The following is a 16934-nucleotide window of genomic DNA, read 5'->3' as shown; positions in this document are numbered from 1 at the left end:
CCTGTTCTTTTCTGTCCTGTCTCCCACTTCTCCCCTATTCTTTCTGCCCTAGTTCCAAAGAGGTATACTCCCACACAATGGCTTCTGCATTGGCTCTTTCATCTTTGAGAAGCTCTCTTCTCCCAAATGCCTGATGCCAAAATCTCTTTACCTCAGGCCTGCAAGTTTTCGTCCAGCTGCCCTATCTGAACAGGCCCATCTCACAATCACATTGCATAATTCAGCAGATCTCTGCCTCACCCAGCATTCCAAATTCTCATATTGCGTTCACCTTACCACCTATCAGCCTAGCACTTGGTTATCTTACTATGTTCATGCTACGTGTTGCCTGCTCCCTCCTTCCTCCCCAGCTCCCAACAAGCCCTTCTTCTGAACTCCCCCAAGCACTTAAGACAGTGCCTGACACACACACACCTAAGGACTAGAGTCATAACTAATGGCTGCACACTTATCTGGTGTGCACAAGGCCCTGGGCTTAGTCCCCAGCACAAAGACAAACAAACAAACAAACTTGTTTCAGTGAATAGCTAAAGTCTAAGCTACTTCCTATCTTCTAACACACAGACTGTATTTTAAAGATGATTACAGAGTTCTTAAAAAGAAAGCTGAGCAGCTACAAGGCCCAACCAGAGACCAGAACGCAGAGCAACCTCTTACCATCCTTTGCATACGCCACACAGTACACAGTGTCTTTGTGTCCCTTCAGGGGCTGAAGTAAGGTGCCATCAGAGGTGTCATAAACCTGTCAAAAGGAGTAAAAATATCGATTATCTGCGTGACATCCATTATTCAGAATTCCTGCAGGGTGCTACTGCTATTTTTGTTTTTATAACACAACAGTTGTTGATTTGCTAAATTAGTATCAAGCAGAGACAGTACTGCATAACAAGAATGAATATGTCTTAATTCAGGGTAAGCAAAAGTGGAGGGCCAGCACTAGGCTCAGGCACACAGCATCAATGCTGAGAAAACAATGAAGAAAATCAGTGCAACAACACTGATTTTCACTCCATGGAAAGTTCTGCAAACTTCACCCATTCTCCCCACCTCCTTGCCAAGTACTGGGGCATTGTACAATGCCAGACAAACCCTCTGCTTCTGAGCTGTATTCCCAGCCTTCTCTTTTAGTTTTTAGATTGAAACAGTATGTGACTAAGTTGCCCAGGCTGGCCTTCAACTTTTGATCCTCCTGCCTCCACTTCTCAAGTAGCAGAGATTATAAGCCTACACAACCAGGCCTGGGTACATTTCACGCATCCTTACATGGGCTTGGATGAATGACCCATTAAGGCAGGCCCTTGCCAACAAAGCCAGCACTCATAAAGACCTGATGGACAACATGGTTAATTGTCAGGGCCAACACTGCCACCAATGTCAGCACACATAGATGCGTCAGACTTGTTGCCACTTCTGAAAGTCACAGATCTAACAAGTGTGGGGTTTGCAAGTGGGAAGGAGTGTTATAAAACCCAGCTGCAATGTGCATTTAGGGTATTTTATAGTTGTGCAACATGGCTAAATATGTGGAGATGTAAAAAACACAGCATCTGAGAAATGAGGACAGGACTCTCCCACACAGGCAGAACACTGAGAAGAAAACCCATGAAGGGAGGTGAAAGGATCTACGTTGTTTACCCTGGAGAGAAGTCTGGAGAACAATCAACCACAATTAAGACTATGCAGTTAGCACACAGTACATGGACATCAGTCAGTGTATCTGGACATAGCAGAGAAGAGGACAGTGTCTTATGGGAGGAAGGGCTATCACAGAGGTTTGGGGTCAAACAAAAAGGTATCTCTGAAGCTTACTCTTATGTACTAGGATAGGTTCCAGAGGGAGTCTATGGCCTTTGAAACTATGAACAATAGGACAGCATTCATATGGAATTGTTTAGGGGCGCCAGAGCCCAGAAGTGGAGGTCAGGCTTTCTGGTTTCTTCTGGACGAATAGCCTTTAGCCTTGTTATTTCACTTTGGTCCAAGAAAATATGAACTGACACCCACCCAGTTTCAAAGGCATTTTGATTAATTGTCTGCAACGATTGCATGAGTGTCTCAAAGGGGAAAGACTAACGACTCCAAAGGAGGCATTGTTCATGAGTTCCTATCTGATAGACAGTTTACTTACCTGTTTTAAATAGACCATTTCCTTCCTTATTAAAAAGTAATGGCTGGTTTTTCCGCCCTTGCCTTTTTTATCTCAAAAAAAGGAGGTCAAATTTCAGAGTACTTAGAAGAGGGAGGGAGAAAAAAAAGCTCTCAGAATGGAAACTCAGACAAAATCCTACCAGCAATCTGTTTCCTGCAGCCAGAATCAGTTGAGTTCCATCGGGCTTAAATGCGAGGTCGTAGATACTAACAGGAGACAAGACAAAAAGACAATTAAGAACCAAAATGATGAGGTCTGCTAATGGCCAGGAATGCAAACTTTATTTCCATTATGAAACACTGTGTGTGTGCTGGGGAAAAATAATGGCTAAGAATTGTGTCTGGTTGCAAATTCCACTCAACCACCACACCTTGGCAGCCCACTCAATCATGATCTGCTCCGCAGCCAGCTTAGTCCTGGTTTCCTTTCATCCAGAAGCAAGAAATGATTCAAAGGGTCAACAGCTGAGGGCACAGGTTCTTCCAGTCACGCCATTGGAAAGGCCGGACAGCTACACAGACATTACCAAGTCCCTGTTAGGTATAGGGCACCAACAAACAGGGGGGCGCTTGCCAGAGTCACTCTCTGCCCACCAGGAATTTCCACTTGAGTGGGAAGGTATGAAGCAGACACGGTGGTCAAGGCTTCCCGTGGTATCAGGTTCAAGGAATATACTTTTCACCTTTTAATTGCTCTGAGCTTGTGATACTCTTCTAAGTAATGACTTGTCTGTGAAGTATGGTTTTTATGTTTGTCTGTTTTTGCTTTCATATTGATATGGATGGAATGTTATTTTCTTAGAGTAGGTGAAATAATGAGGACTACTGTGGGATTGATGAGGGCACTGCACAGAAACTGAGCTGCTCTGCATGGCTCAAGGGAGAAAGATGTGGGGAAGAGGAGAAGCTCCATGAAGAACACAGTGTTTGAGTGAGGGGTGACTCTGTGAGTGCAGAAGAGTGACAAGTACAGCTCTTGGTAAAAGAAATCAAGCAAACAGGTGGAGACAACAAGGAATGTAAATAAGGCATCTAGAGGGAACCACCTGATTGTGGGGGGTGGGGGTGGGGCTAGCAAACCAGGCCATGCTGTATCACAGAGATTCCTGAATGTCCGATATTGAGAAGACCAGTAAGGGTGTGGCAAGGCAGTGAGTGACCACTGTGAAAATATGGCTGGATTCAACCACCTGGAGTTTGTCACTAGTTTGAAAACACACTTTTCGATGACAGGGTCATCACAGCCCTTAGCTGAACTTCTTCAAACACAATTCTGTTTCATCCTCACAATAAACCTGTGAGGCAGGGATAACTACAGTCAACAATTACAGTAGATTCTGCATCTACTAGTTCAAATAACTGTTAATCAAAAATATTTTTAAAAATTCCAGTACTCAGGAGGCAGAGGCAGGCAGAGCTCTGTGAGTTCCAAGCCAGACACACACACACACATCTATATGCATGCACACACCCTTGAGGAAAAACCATGTCTGTAGTGAGCATATGTACGTTTTCTCTTATCACTATTCCCTGACAGCAGAGTGTAAAAGTGACTTCCACAGCGTTCCCATGTTTTCTAGAAGTGATTTACAGCATAGTGGCAGTTCTAGGCTCTGCAAGTCCCCAGACAGACATTACGCTGTCTGAGAGAACTTGAGCATCTGTCCGTTTGGTGCCTTTGGGGTTCCTGAAACAAGTCTCCCATGGACCTGAAAGGACAAACTGGACTCTGCTTTATAGATAACAACATAGTTCAGGCTGGACTGAACATAGTTCAGGCAGGAGCATCACACGACCAACAAGTAAAAGGGCCTCTGAAGCCTGGGCTCCTAACCACTCTACTGCACTGCCTCTACTCTCTTGGATTTCTGCCAGACAGGTCAAATGTTTTCCTGAATACTTTTCTAGTAGCTGACATTTACTGAGCACATTTGTTACTGTGTACAGGATACAGTTTAAAGGCTCAATTGTTTAAATTCTCTCAACCTCATAACTCTAGCCTATCTTGCAGATAAGAAAATTACAAAGTTAAACAACTTGCCTGAAAGTAAACTGCTGCAGAGAAGAGCTGAAGCCAGGATTCTAGACCTAGCAGCCCAGCCCTAAAGCCCATTTGTCAACCCTCAGGCCCTGTAGCCTTCATTATTAGTAGTATATATCATGGTTGATGAAGTTATTAACAATGGCTTTCTTGCCTTCTCAAAAGGCCCCAGCCAAAAAAAAAAAAAAAAAAAAAGCATTAGCATTATCATTTACTCAAGGCATTCCATGTGGAATTTGGAAAGTAACTTACAAATAATCAAATAATAATTGTGTATATTAATAGGGTACAATATGATGTTTATATAACATATAAATATACATGCAGTGTAGAAAGCTAATTAACATGTTTATAATCTCAACAGCATCATTTACTATAATGAGATATTAAAAACCTACCCATTTAGCCATGTTGAAATAGATCTATTTCGGGCGGCCCTCACGAGGCTACTGAAATGTAGTCCTCCACTCTAAGTGAAACCCGGTGTCCTCTGGTCACCACTTCCCTCTCCCCACCCTCCCTTCTGCAGTTTTAGTATCATCTCATTTACCTCCTATGTCTTTGTTGAGTGTGTGTCATTGGAGAGTCAGAGAAGACTCCTACAAAATTCCTTGAATAAAAACCCCTCACACTTGCTAAGGGTTGAGAGCTGTGACAGGGAAAGCATCTGTTACGCCCTATGCACATCCCACAACACAATGGCATAGACAGGGCGGGCCCCCTGAGGAAACCCAAGTGTATATAGAGAAGCTGTCTTCTGTTACACAGCCGGCTGACAGAGGCTGAGCAAAGGTAAGACTGTCTGGCTTTCCAGCTTGGCAAACTGCATAGAATCAAATCCTGGCCCAAGTTCTGCATCGTCCTTCTTTACTGTTTTGTGGTAACAGGCCTGGGCTTCCTTCTTTCAAATGTCCTTGACATGTTTCATCGAAGAAGCAAGTCGTAGACTGAAAAAGTAGAGGGGAACTGGGACCGGGAAAGCTGACCTATCTGAATTTTAGCCTTATCTATAAAACAAGGTAGAGAGCTACATCCCACACCGGGAACATGGGCCAGCCTTGTGTAAAGTGCCCCGCATCTGTGTATCTTTATGATGAGACCTTAGCTTGGAGTGGGTTCGCACCTTTCACCTATTCCTTGGTATGGCTCCCTGTACAAATCTGGAACAGTCATAATGATTCTTGGACCTCTTCTCTAAGAGCTGACTATGACTGAATTAGTTTTATTTATGTTTGTTTTGTTTGGGGGGGGGCGGGGTCTTACTCTGGCCCAAGCTGTCCTTTGCAGCCTAGGCTGGCCTTGAAAACTTACGGTGTTCCTCCTAAATGCTGAAATTACAGATGTGAACCATATCACCTAGCATTTTTTGTGGTTGCTTTCTCCACAGTCTCAGGTAGCTCAGTCTGATCCCAAATTCTCTGTGTAGTTGATGTAGTTGAGGACGAGCTTGAACTTTGGATCCTCCTGCCTCCACTACTCAAGCACTGGGATTACAGGCATGGCTTTGGATTTTTTTTTAATCTATTTATCTGGGAGGCACACGGAATGCCATGGTGCATGTGCGGTGAGAGGGCAACCAGCAGGAGTTGCTTCTCTCCTATCATGTTGGTTCCAGGGATCAAACTCAGGTCATCTGACTTAGCAGCAAGCACCTTTACCAACTGAGCCATCTCAACGGTTAAGTGTCTCAGCTAAGCCTGAACAGTCCTCTCAGATGTGAAAGTTCACTCTCTCGGATGTCCTGAAATGTACTTTCTTAAATTACAACAGACACGTCTAACTTGTGATTAGGAGTTTCCCAGCATGGGTGCTGGAAACCAAACCTGGAGACACTGAAAAGAAGAGCAGCAAGCGCTCTAATTGCTGAGCCATCTCTCCAGCCTCATTTGCCCCAAGTTAACTCCTGCTGTACTTGAAATCTAAAAAATTCCGTTTCACTCTCAAGCACAGTCTTCTAGATTTGACTGCTTCGTAATATGCCTCCTTAATACACTGATCCACAACTTGACCCAGGGGCCTGACATAGTCCTAAACACACAGATCATAACTGGCAACCTGCCAACATTTTATGTTTTTTTAAGCCCCACCCCCAGGCTTTAATGATATCACAACATCACAGAATCCCCAAACTGGAAACGACTAAGACCTTATCATAGAATCTAATACCCCACCCAGGGCAAGCGCTCCCTCCACACGGCCATCCAGCCTCAGCCAGCACACGATAGGGCTGAAGGCTTGCTGTCCACCAGCAGTCTGTGCTACCATGGCATCTCCCCCAACTTGTCCTCTTTTATGAAAAAGATAAACTGCCAAAACTGCATGATCAGATTTCACTGCTGAGAAATGAGAGGTGAGCCCTGCCAACTGTCCTCTGCACACTTAAGTCCCAAGGTGCTCTTCAAACCCACCACAAGCCACACATGCCACCCTGCTTACTGCTTTGTTGGCCCCCCGTCCCATGCCTGGATGAAATCCAAGCCTTCCCTCCACGTTGTCTGAGATGAGCTCTCCTTATGAGGCGGAAGGTCTCCTAGTCCTGGCCTCCTGAGTGGCAGCGATTCGAAATCTCAGACAAATTATATCACTTATTAGATTTTTAATGTGGTGCTAAGAGTGCTGGGCCTCACACACGCTGGGCAAGCTGTCTACCACTGAGCCACACCCCCAGCTTCCTCAATCAATTTTAGTATCTGTCAATGTTAGCTAGCCTGCCTGGAATAAGATGGGCTAGCTTAATAAGGCATTGTGATTGAGATGAACCTAGAGCTGCATATTTAAGGAAGAAGGAAAATTAAAAGTTCAGAAAAAGAGAGAGGGAGATGGAGAGCAAGCATTTAAAGGTCAGGAGATAGCACTGGGTAAAGTGCTTGCTGTAAAAGCAAGCCTGAGGACCTAAGTTTGGATCCCCAACATTCTGTGTAAAATCCGGACATGACAAATCATACTCGTAACCCCAGTGACTGAGATGTAGAAACAGGCAGATCCCAGGGGTTTAATGGCTGGCCAGTCTAGCTTAAATGGTGAGCTTCAGATTCACTGCTGAAACTTTATCTTAAAAAACAAAACAAAACAAAACAAAACAAAACAAAAAAAAAAAAAAAAAAAAAAAACAAAAAAAAAAAACGGGGTCTAGAGAGAGATAGCTTGGCATTTAAGAGCACTTGCTGTTCTTGTAGAGGACACGGGTTCCCAACACCCGCGTGGTGGCTCACAACTGTCTGTAACTCCAGTTCCAGGAGATCTGATGCCCTCTTCTGGCCTCTGCTGGTACCATGCACTCAGGTGTTATACAGGCAAACATGCAGGCAGAACACGATATACATAAAATAAACAAATAATAAAAAAAAAATAAGGTGGACAGAAATAAAGGAAGATACCAATGTTGACCTCTGACCTCCTCTTGGACATGCACAGGCAAGTTCATGTGCATACCTATGTATACACACCACACACACAAAGAAAGAGCAAGAGAGGAGAGGGAGGGAAAGAGAGAGAGAATCAATTTAGATATCTTTGGGTAGGAAAATGGAGTCTTTGGCTAAGCTCCAAAACACAATCTAAATGTTAGCAAGCCTAGAGGGAAGAAGGCTGGGGAAACCACCCGGCAAATGACATGAAAGGGGTCACTCTGGGTTTATGAGGAGCAGAGCAACACAATCACAGTTAATAGGTCCTGAGTGACTCCTGCTGCTGGGTAAAGGACTGACCAGACACCAAAGTACAGACAGGAGCCCGAGGCTGCCTAGGGCTGTCAAGGGCATCTAGGATTGCTGGACTCTACTATGTAGGTGTGAGTTTTGCTGTTTCGTTCCATTCCATCAGCTGGCATATGCAGCCATCATCAGGCTGCTGGCCTACAGAATCTCTGTACCTCCTACTCTAATAGATTGTTTCAGATCCGGAATAGCCCCCAAACCAAACAGCCAATCTTCATTGGCCATTCATTCACTTCATAATTCTGCCATGCACACATGCATTGACTAACCAAATACTAACAGGCTCCAGAGACATTTGGAAATGAGATATAGCCATTGCTTTTACAAAGTTTCTAGACTTCTGGGATAAACAGATCAAAAAATAACTTGCACCCAACAGAATCAAGTACCACAAGAGCAGAATGAACAAAATTCTTTGCCAGGGGTTGAGAGCAGAGCAGATCAGGCTGCATTTGACCAGCAAATGTTTTGTTTGGCCCACATGGTGTTTTACTTTGTTTTTTCTAATTAGGTGCCAACACTTAAAAATTGGGACATTTCACATTTAAAACGCAGATTCCTAGCTTCTGGTAAAAATAGGAAGATCTGCACACACCAGGCCAAGTTCCTACGCAATGGTAATTGGCAGGAGCAGAGTAGCAGCTGCCCCTTTCATGCAGAGAAGGAGCCTTCCAGTTTGCCAGAGTCCTTGCTACTCCCTATTGCTCTCTGACACGGAAGCCAATGGTGGTTGCCAGTTATCGCCAGCTTGTGCTGTGGGTGTTTGTGTTTGCTTGTTCGTTTGTTTGTTTTTGAAGCAGTGTTTCATTATGTAGTCCTGGCTGTGCTGGAACTCACTATGTAGACCAGGCTGGCCTCGAACTCACTGAGATCTGCCTGCCTCTGCCTCCTGAGTGCTGGAATTAAAGGTGTGGGCCACCACCCCTGGCTGTGGGTGATCTTACACTGGAGTGAAGATAAAAGTAATAAAACTATGCTATTACCCAGCACTGCTGAGGTTGAGGTAGGAGGACTAGAAATACAAGGCCAGCCTGGACCCTGTCTCACAAAAGACCAAAAACATTTTTTAATTGTTTAACAATTTATTTATTGGAAGCATGTGTACCACGGGGCATTTTTAGAGGTCAGAGGACAACTAGCAGGAGTTGGCTCTCTCCTTTTACCACGTGCACTCTAAGCTTGGCAGCAAGCACCTTCAACTGCTGAGCCACTGTTCACCTCCAAAAGGTTGTTTATTAAAAGATGCTGGCAAGGTGACATATTTCAAGTAGGATGCAGGAGATGTCCTGTAAGCAACAGGAATTCCTTACGTAAGTAAGGACTGCCTATTCACATTACTTACCTGACTGAAGTGTAGAAGCCGAGAGAACTGCCTTTGGAATAGGGCAACCTGAGCCTGCCTGCAAGCTGGCTCCTACACACACACACACACACACACACACACACACACACACACACACACCCCTACCCTCTCTGTACTTCAGTCTCCTTATCTGTAAAGTGGCAATATTTACAGTACCTACTCAGAGGCCCTCTGAAGAGACAGTAAGGAAAACGACACAAGTTCTTAGGCAGTGTCTGGATCGGGTCAGCATTAGATGCTATCTGTGCAAGCTCCTCCAAAGTGAGCCTAAGGGGTGTTTGGATCTCAGTGCTTCACAAAGACAAGCCTCAGGAAAGACAGAGTGATATGAAGCCGAACACTCCACCTAGTAAGGTTCCGAGTCAGCCTGAGAACTAGTCAATATGACAGAACTTCCCAAATGTGTTCCTGGATCCTGGATTTTGGTGACAAAATAGAGTAGGACATCAAATAACATTGAATTTACTAAGATGGCAAAGTCATTCTATTGTCATTCTCTTTTTAAAAAACTTTTTTTGTTGTTGTTTTTTTGAGACAGGGTTTCTCTGAGTAGCCTTGCCTTTCCTGGATTCACTTTTTAGACCAGGTTGGCCTCAAACTCACAGTGATCTGCCTGCCTCTGTCTCCTTGAGTGCTGGGATTAAAGGTGTGTGCCACCAGTCCGGCTTCTTTTTTTTTTTTTAACTATTAATGTGTAACACCTTGTGTGTATGTGTGTGTGTATATGTGTGTGTGTGTCTGTGTGTGTAATTATACTATGGGGCACTGGTGTGGAGTTCAGAGGACAACTTTGTGGAGTAGGTTCTCTTCTTTCACCAGGTTTCATCACTGGGCAGCAAGTGCCTTTGTCTGATGAGGCTTTTTCCCAACCCAGTTTTTTTTTTTTTGAGGCAATGTCTCAGAGACTCCAGGTTGGCTTTGACTCATTATGTAACTGAAAATGACCTTGGACTGCCCATTCTCCGGCTTCCTCCCCCAGCAGTGCTGGGATTACACACTGGGGCCAAGCCTTATTTCCATCCATTTTCAAACTATTTTTTTATTGGCCTGTGTGTAATGTGTCTATATATAACTGTACATGAACATACATGTGGTCTGCCGAGGCCAGAGGGTATCAGATGTCCTCTTCTCTTCTGCCTTGTTTCTCCTAGGCAGGGTCTCCCTTTTAACCTGGAGCCCCCCCCCCCCCTTTTTGGCTACACTGGTGGCCAGCAAACCCCACATACATCCTGTCTCAACTCCCTCTCATTACAGGACTGCATAGGGTTACACCTAGCATGTATGTAGCTGCTGGGATCTGAACTCTGGTCCTCATGGTTGTGCAGGAAAAGCTCTATCTTAACTGCTAAAACCCCATTCTCAAACTCTCTAATCTGGAGAATGTCTTGATTTGATGCTCATCTTACATATCTTGCTTGAGGCAAGGCAGATCTCAGTTCAGGTTGTAAACACTCTGGAAGCAAGTTACACTGTTTCATTTGTTCCTGCTTCAGGGTTTTAGTTATTGCACTTGGGACGCATGATATTGGTTTTTCATAGATGGAATAATTTTCTGCATAAAACTATTTTTAAGGGGCTGGAGAGATGGCTCACAGGTTAAGAACACTGGCTGTTTTACCAAAGGTCCTGAGTTCAGTTCCCAGCAACCACATGGTGGCTCACAACCATCTATAATGAGATCTGGTGCCCTCTTCTGCCTTGCAGGCACACATGCAGGCAGAACACTGTATGTATGTATGTATGTATGTATGTATGTATGTATGTATGTATAAATAAGTAAATAAATAAATCTTAAAAAAAAAACATTATGTTTAAATAAAAGCAAGTGAGGTAAGCCAAGCGTGGTAGTGCACGCCTTTGATCCCAGCACATGGCAGACCGAGGCAGGAGGATCCCTGTATGTTTGAGGCCAGCCTGGTCTACAGAGTGAGTCCAGGTCAGCCAGGGTTACACAGAGCCCTGTCTCAAAAAACAAAAACAAACAAAAAGTAAGTGAGGTAGGCCAAGCATGATGGTGCATGCTGAAGCAGAGGTCAATGCTAGCTTGGTTAACATAGTGAGTTCCAGACCAGCCAGAGCTTTAAAAGTGAAATCCTGTCTCAAAAAACAAGAGGGGCGGGGGGCACTTAACCAGTGTCAGGTAAACAAACACTTTGAAGCACTTTGAAGATGTAGCAAAGGTTAGGAAGCTGAGAAAACACTGTGGTGGGTCAGAGAAGTTCAAGCGGGATTTTGGAAAGAGAGGAGCAAGACTGGAGGGTGATAACGTATAAACCGCTCCAGCAAAATCGCCGCCTCAGGTGGTCCCTAAGCCCAGGAATCTGTTTCTTTTTCCATTGGGATGTTGAGACAGCATCAGAGTCCTCAGCCCAGGCCGCAGGCCCGTTGCCATGGCAACGCACCGGTTCCCACCGCCTACCCCGCCGTCCCCGAGCGTCCCGCTCCTCACCACTGCTCCGCTTTGTCTCTCCACGTCAACACGGCCCTCATCGCTGTTTCCCGTCACGCCTTGGGCCCCTCCTCCCTGCCTCGGCAGCAACAGGCTTCTCTCCATAAACCACTTAGGCTACCTGCGCTACCCTTAGCAACGCACATGCGCATTGAGCCACGCTTGAGCCCGCAAAGCTCCAAACGCGCATGTCCAAACGAGAGCCGGGGGGGGGGGGGGGGAGACGCAGGAGGCGGAAGCGGAAGTATGACCCTCGCAGTTGGCCAGGGAAGGTGGATGGGGCGGGGCATCTTGAGGATGGAAGATTTGATTGGCGGGTCCCTGGCCGTGACTGCTGTAGCTGAAGCGGCGGCGGGAAAGCGACTGTGAGGACTGACGGACTTTGGCGTCAGTGTTTGGATTCCGCCCATTGTTTTGATTTGTGTTCACGTTTTACTCCTCCTCTCGGCCTGGAGCTGAGCTGTGGCCCTGTGGATCAGAGCAGCAGGGATGGAGGGCCCAAACCGTGGGGACAGCACAGTCTCCTCCATCACCCCTGGAGAGAGCCTAGTTCCAGACCCGCCTTGGGACCGCTGGCAAGTTGTTAACTTCTCTCGGGCCTCAGTTTCACAGGGAGTCGCTCTTGTGTGGGTCTTTCTAACCTTCAACACAAGGTGACGGACACCTGGAGCTGTCGCCGCAGTGGGAACAGCCTTGGGTGTGCCTGATTCCTTAGCCGAATTGACTTGGGGGGTTTGGAGGACAAGGGAGGTTGTGTGATGTTGTCAGGTTAGCCTAGGCCGGAAGGGCCCCTCAGAAACGGTGCTATAAAAAGTCACAGAGGAAGCCACTCTTGCGTCCCGGCGAAAATACGCCTATTTGCATGTCCCAAAACTTGACCGCTCAACAGAATTTTAAGGTCTGGGCATTTAACTAATTTGGCAGAGTGTTTACCTAATAAACACGAAGCTGTGGGTTCGATCGTCAGCACCGAATACCCGGGTTTGGTGGCGCATGCCTGGAGGATCAGAAGTTAAAGATGAGCCTCTGGTACGTGGTGGGTTCAAGGCCAGCCTGGGGTGCATAAGATCCTGTTTCAAAAGCAACAACAACGAAACCTTTTTTTTTTTAATTATTACTTCCTTTTTACAGATGGAGAAAAGAGATTTTGAGCTCAGAGTGATCTTCTCTTTGGAAGCTCAGCTAATAATAAATAGTAGAGCCGGGATTTTGACCCGTTTTGTTAACCGACGAGTTTGTGGTGATTCCCTCAAGTTTCAGTTATCTTGTCTCCCTATAAGACCCTTCTAAGGGGCTGGAGAAATGGCTCAGAGATTAATAACACCGGCTGTTCTTCCAAAGGTCCTGAGTTCAATTCCCAGCAACCACATGGTGGCTCATAACTATCTATATAGTTAGATCTGGTGTTCTCTTCTGGTGTGCAGGCAGACTGTTGTATAAATAATAAATAACTAAATCTTTAAAAAAAAATTCCGAAGTAAAAAAAAAAAAAAAAAAAAAGACCCTTCTGGCTGATATTCAGCCCCAAATTCCATCAGAATGCCGTGGTTCTAACTGGTCAGTCTCTAGCTCTTTCTCAATTTCCCTGCTTGTAGAAAACAGGTTAGATTAAATGGTCTTTCTAGAGACTTCTTTAAAAACTGTATATTTACTTGTGTCAGTTTGTGTATGTACATGGGTGTTGGTGGACACCAGAGGAGAGTGTCAGAATCACCAGAGCTGGAATTGCAGGCTGTTATAAGCTGCCTGAGGTAGGTGCTAGGTACTGAACTGGGGGACCTCTGGAATATGTGCTCTTAACCACCGAGCCATCTCTCCAGCCCCTCAGTCACCTTTTAAAATGTCCAGTTTAGTAATTAAAATAGACTGTACCCAAGGCTGGAAAGAGGGAGCTCAATTGTTAAGGGCACTTACTGTTCTTCCATAGGACCAAGGTTTTCAGCACCTGCATGGACATGGTGCACATAAATAAAAATAAATAAAGTCCTTTAAATGGGTAGGGATACACTGGGCTGAAGGTTTTGTGGGGATTATTCCTCCCATAATAGTATGGGAGAAGTATTAGGCAGGCCTGAGTTTTGGTATCAGTTCTGCAAGTGATTTGATTTTGTTATTATACCGTTTTTCAATAAGAGTAAGGTTTTTTAAAGTTTATTTGTGTATTTTATATGTGTGGGTGTTTTGTCTGCACACCAGAAGAGAGCATTAGGTCCATGTGATTGCAGTTAGAAGATTGTGAGCCATCATGTGGCTGCTAGGAATTGAACTCAGGACCTCTGGAAGAGCAACCGGTGCTGTTAACAGCTGAGCCGTCTCTCTAGCCCCCAATAAGAGTAAATTTTAACCTCACAAAGTGATGAGAATCAGGACTGAGAGTGATTTGGAAGTTCTTACTAGAAAATATGTACCTTCTGAAGGGCTACACCACTTTATGGAAATGGTAATGTTTCCCAAAAAGCACACATGTGAAATGTCCCCTCACATGTTTGCAGGAGAGAGGGTTGGAGGATCCATTTAAGCAGTTCCACTGATCTCAGATGAACACTTCCGTTATTGGCTCAAATTCTCAAATTTATGAAAGCTGTTATCAGATGAATTTAAATATATATTAGCAGGTGTCTTCAACTGTTACTGTGTAGAGATTCCTAGCATTTAAAAACCCATGTTGAGCAGAGCTGAGGTGGTACTCGCCTTTAACCCCAGCACTCCGGGAAGTAGAGTCCATTGAGTCTCTGTGAGTTGAAGGCCAGCCTGGTCTACAAAGTGAGACCAGGATGGGCAAGGCTACAAAAAGAAACCCTGTCTCTAAAAGCCAAGGGGGAGGAAATAAAATACCCACGTTGAAGGATAAGAAGCTGTCAGAGAGGGGAAGGTGCTAAGGCACCAAGGCTAGCTCACTGACTAGCCTTACCTCCTGTGATCTGAATATTGTATGCAGTCCTATACTGCTGTGGATAGAAGTCAAGTAAGCAGGGTAAAAGAAATTTTAAATGAATTCATCACTTTGGTTTGTTTTGTTTTTTGTTTTTTTTTTTTCCCAGCAAGGAAGATGTGGCTATTGGACTGGCAAGAGCAGGGGAAGATGGAAGGGAACAGGTGATGAGCCGTGAGTGTAGCTCCCTTCTCCAGGAACCCACTGCTTCTGCTCTGTTTACTGGTACCGTGGTGACAGGATGTCATGAGCCTGTCTCGTGTGGATGGGCAAGACTTGTGAAGCAGAGGTTATCTGGGAAAACTGCAGGAAGATTTGATGTATACTTTATCAGGTAAGCATTTAGGGAAGGGAAATAAAAACATAGCCAAATGATTTTTGTCCATAAGGGGGAAGGATAGCAAGAATCTTAGGTTTCTGGTCCGGGGAAACGGCTCAGGAGATAAAGCACTTGCCATGCAAGCATGAGGACCTGAGTTCAGATCCCCAGAGTCCATCTACAAAACTGAGTGTGTGCGGCAGCTGCCTGTAATTCCAGCTCTCAGGAGCAAGAGCTGGGATCCTTGGGGAAAGCTTGCTAGTTAGACTAGCTAGAATTAGTGAGGTCTGGGTTCAGTGAGAAACACTGTCCAAAAAAGTACTATAAAACTATTATTGTTCCTTCAGTGTCACTGGTTAGTTGTAGCAAGTGACTGGGGGACAGTCACACATGTTGTTGATCCTGCTTTCATTGATAATGATACATTTGGATTTAAGCTATATTTCTGTCTTGATTTTATACTATCATATGAAAGGGACCATTTTCACTTTCTGTTGCTTTAAAATGGCAAACATCTTTGGTGATATTTAGAAACTGTTAATTGGAAATCTGAAATGTGGTCCAGTTGTTTTGTTTTTTAAAGATTTATTTATTCATTATAAAGTGTTCTGCCTGCATGTGTGCCAAAAGAAGACACTAGATCTCAACTATAGATGGTTATTAGCCACCATATGGTTGCTGGGAATTGAACTCAGTACCTTTGGAAGAACAGCCAGTGTTCTTAACCTAGTCAAGTTCTTTTTAAAAGTCATTCCTATTTACCAGCATATGTTTCACTGTTTGTTTGTTTTTTTCCTGAAGCCCAGAAGGACTGAAGTTCAGATCAAAACGTTCACTTGCTAATTATCTTCTCAAAACTGGGGAGACTTTTCTTAAGCCTGAAGATTTTGATTTTACTGTACTATCTAAAGGGGGCATCAGGCCAGCCTATAAAGACCAAAGCTCGGCAGCTCTGACTTCCCAGCAGCCAAATAAAACCGACATTTCAAACCAGAAGCTCAGGACACGAAGCAAATGGAAAGCAGATGTGTTGCTTCTGCCAAGTGCTAATTCAGAGTCACCAGATAGCAGCAGACTGTCAAACTCTGATCATTTGCTACTGAAAGAGGATGAGGGCATTCGGGATACTGGCTCTGGGAAGATGAGAAAGCCCAAAAGAAAGGTGAGTGTTCTGAAAGAAATTGGAACTAAGAAAACCAAACAAAGGTGCAGGAAGAATCTCTCCAATTCTGCTCGAAGAAACAGAAAAAGAGACCCTGTGGTTGAGAAAGCAGGTGCTGACAGTGAGTGTCAACCCAACAGACCCCTCTGCCCTTCAGAGGCCTGCATGATTGAGACTGTCCTCATGGCTGGGGAGGAAAAGGGCCTGGGAAAGGAAAAACCTCCGACTCCAGGGTCAGATCTTCATTTCACACAGCTAACTTCTGGCATCACAAACAAAGTACATTCAACTGAAGAAGCAGGTGATGCGAAGCCTGAACAGCCTTTTTTAGAATCAGAGGAAATCAGATCGAAGGGAGCTGAAGAGGGGGAGGCGCATTTGCATATCGACGTTGTGCAGGGAGGCTCTGAAATGCCCAGCTGCTCACAAGCCAAGAAACACTTCACTTCTGAGACACTGCGAGGTACTCAGTACATGAAAATGCTGGTAACTGTGTGGTAAACAGTTTACCCTCCCAGATCTTGTATGTCCTGCCTGGATGTGGTTGAGAGAGGGAGCACAGTGAAGAAGAGCCATGTGTCAGATACAGTCTCCCAGTTGATCCCAATATCTGCCCTCTAAGTGACTTTTGAGATCAGGGTTTCGTGTATCCCAGCTAGCCTGGATCTGAAGCCTGTATAGCTGAAGATAACTTTGAAATTGTATCCTCCTGCCTCTATCTCCTGGTTGCTGGGATTAAAGGCATATGTCCCTAAGCCAGTTTTTTTTTTTTTTTTTTTTTTTTTTTTTTTTTTTTTTTTTTTT

At 44.8% G+C, this 16934-nt stretch overlaps 2 protein-coding genes across 9 annotated transcripts in view; one reads left to right on the top strand and one right to left on the bottom strand.

Moving 5' to 3' along the window:
* Positions 1-11838, bottom strand: part of Ift122 (intraflagellar transport 122) — a 67905-nt gene extending 56067 nt beyond the window's left edge. For 3 of the 4 annotated variants that reach the window (XM_055604222.1, XM_055604223.1, XM_055604225.1), the window contains exons 1-3: positions 11718-11838; positions 2289-2355; positions 658-742 (exon numbers count right to left, since the gene is read on the bottom strand). In XM_055604222.1, coding sequence (XP_055460197.1) covers positions 658-742; positions 2289-2355; positions 11718-11758 — 193 coding nt within the window. In that variant the 5' untranslated portion in view covers positions 11759-11838. The remainder of the gene's footprint in view (positions 1-657; positions 743-2288; positions 2356-11717) is intronic. The other variant, XM_055604224.1, reaches the window with a different exon arrangement.
* Positions 11839-12043: 205 nt separating this feature from the next.
* Mbd4 (methyl-CpG binding domain 4, DNA glycosylase) overlaps positions 12044-16934 on the top strand; it is a 13570-nt gene continuing 8679 nt past the window's right edge. For 2 of the 5 annotated variants that reach the window (XM_055604267.1, XM_055604265.1), the window contains exons 1-3: positions 12044-12292; positions 14759-14983; positions 15770-16593. In XM_055604267.1, the coding sequence (XP_055460242.1) occupies positions 12207-12292; positions 14759-14983; positions 15770-16593 (1135 nt within the window). In that variant the 5' untranslated portion in view covers positions 12044-12206. Of the gene's footprint in view, positions 12293-12328; positions 12747-14758; positions 14984-15769; positions 16594-16934 lie in introns of those variants that run through there. The other 3 variants (XM_055604268.1, XM_055604266.1, XM_055604269.1) reach the window with 2 other exon arrangements.

Source organism: Psammomys obesus, unplaced genomic scaffold (genome assembly GCF_907164565.1).
Source record: "Psammomys obesus unplaced genomic scaffold, mPsaObe1.curated_primary_1811, whole genome shotgun sequence".
Taxonomy (NCBI): domain Eukaryota; kingdom Metazoa; phylum Chordata; class Mammalia; order Rodentia; family Muridae; genus Psammomys; species Psammomys obesus.
The sequence above is the reverse complement of the archived record's forward strand: the minus strand, read 5'-3'. Positions and strand labels throughout refer to the sequence as shown.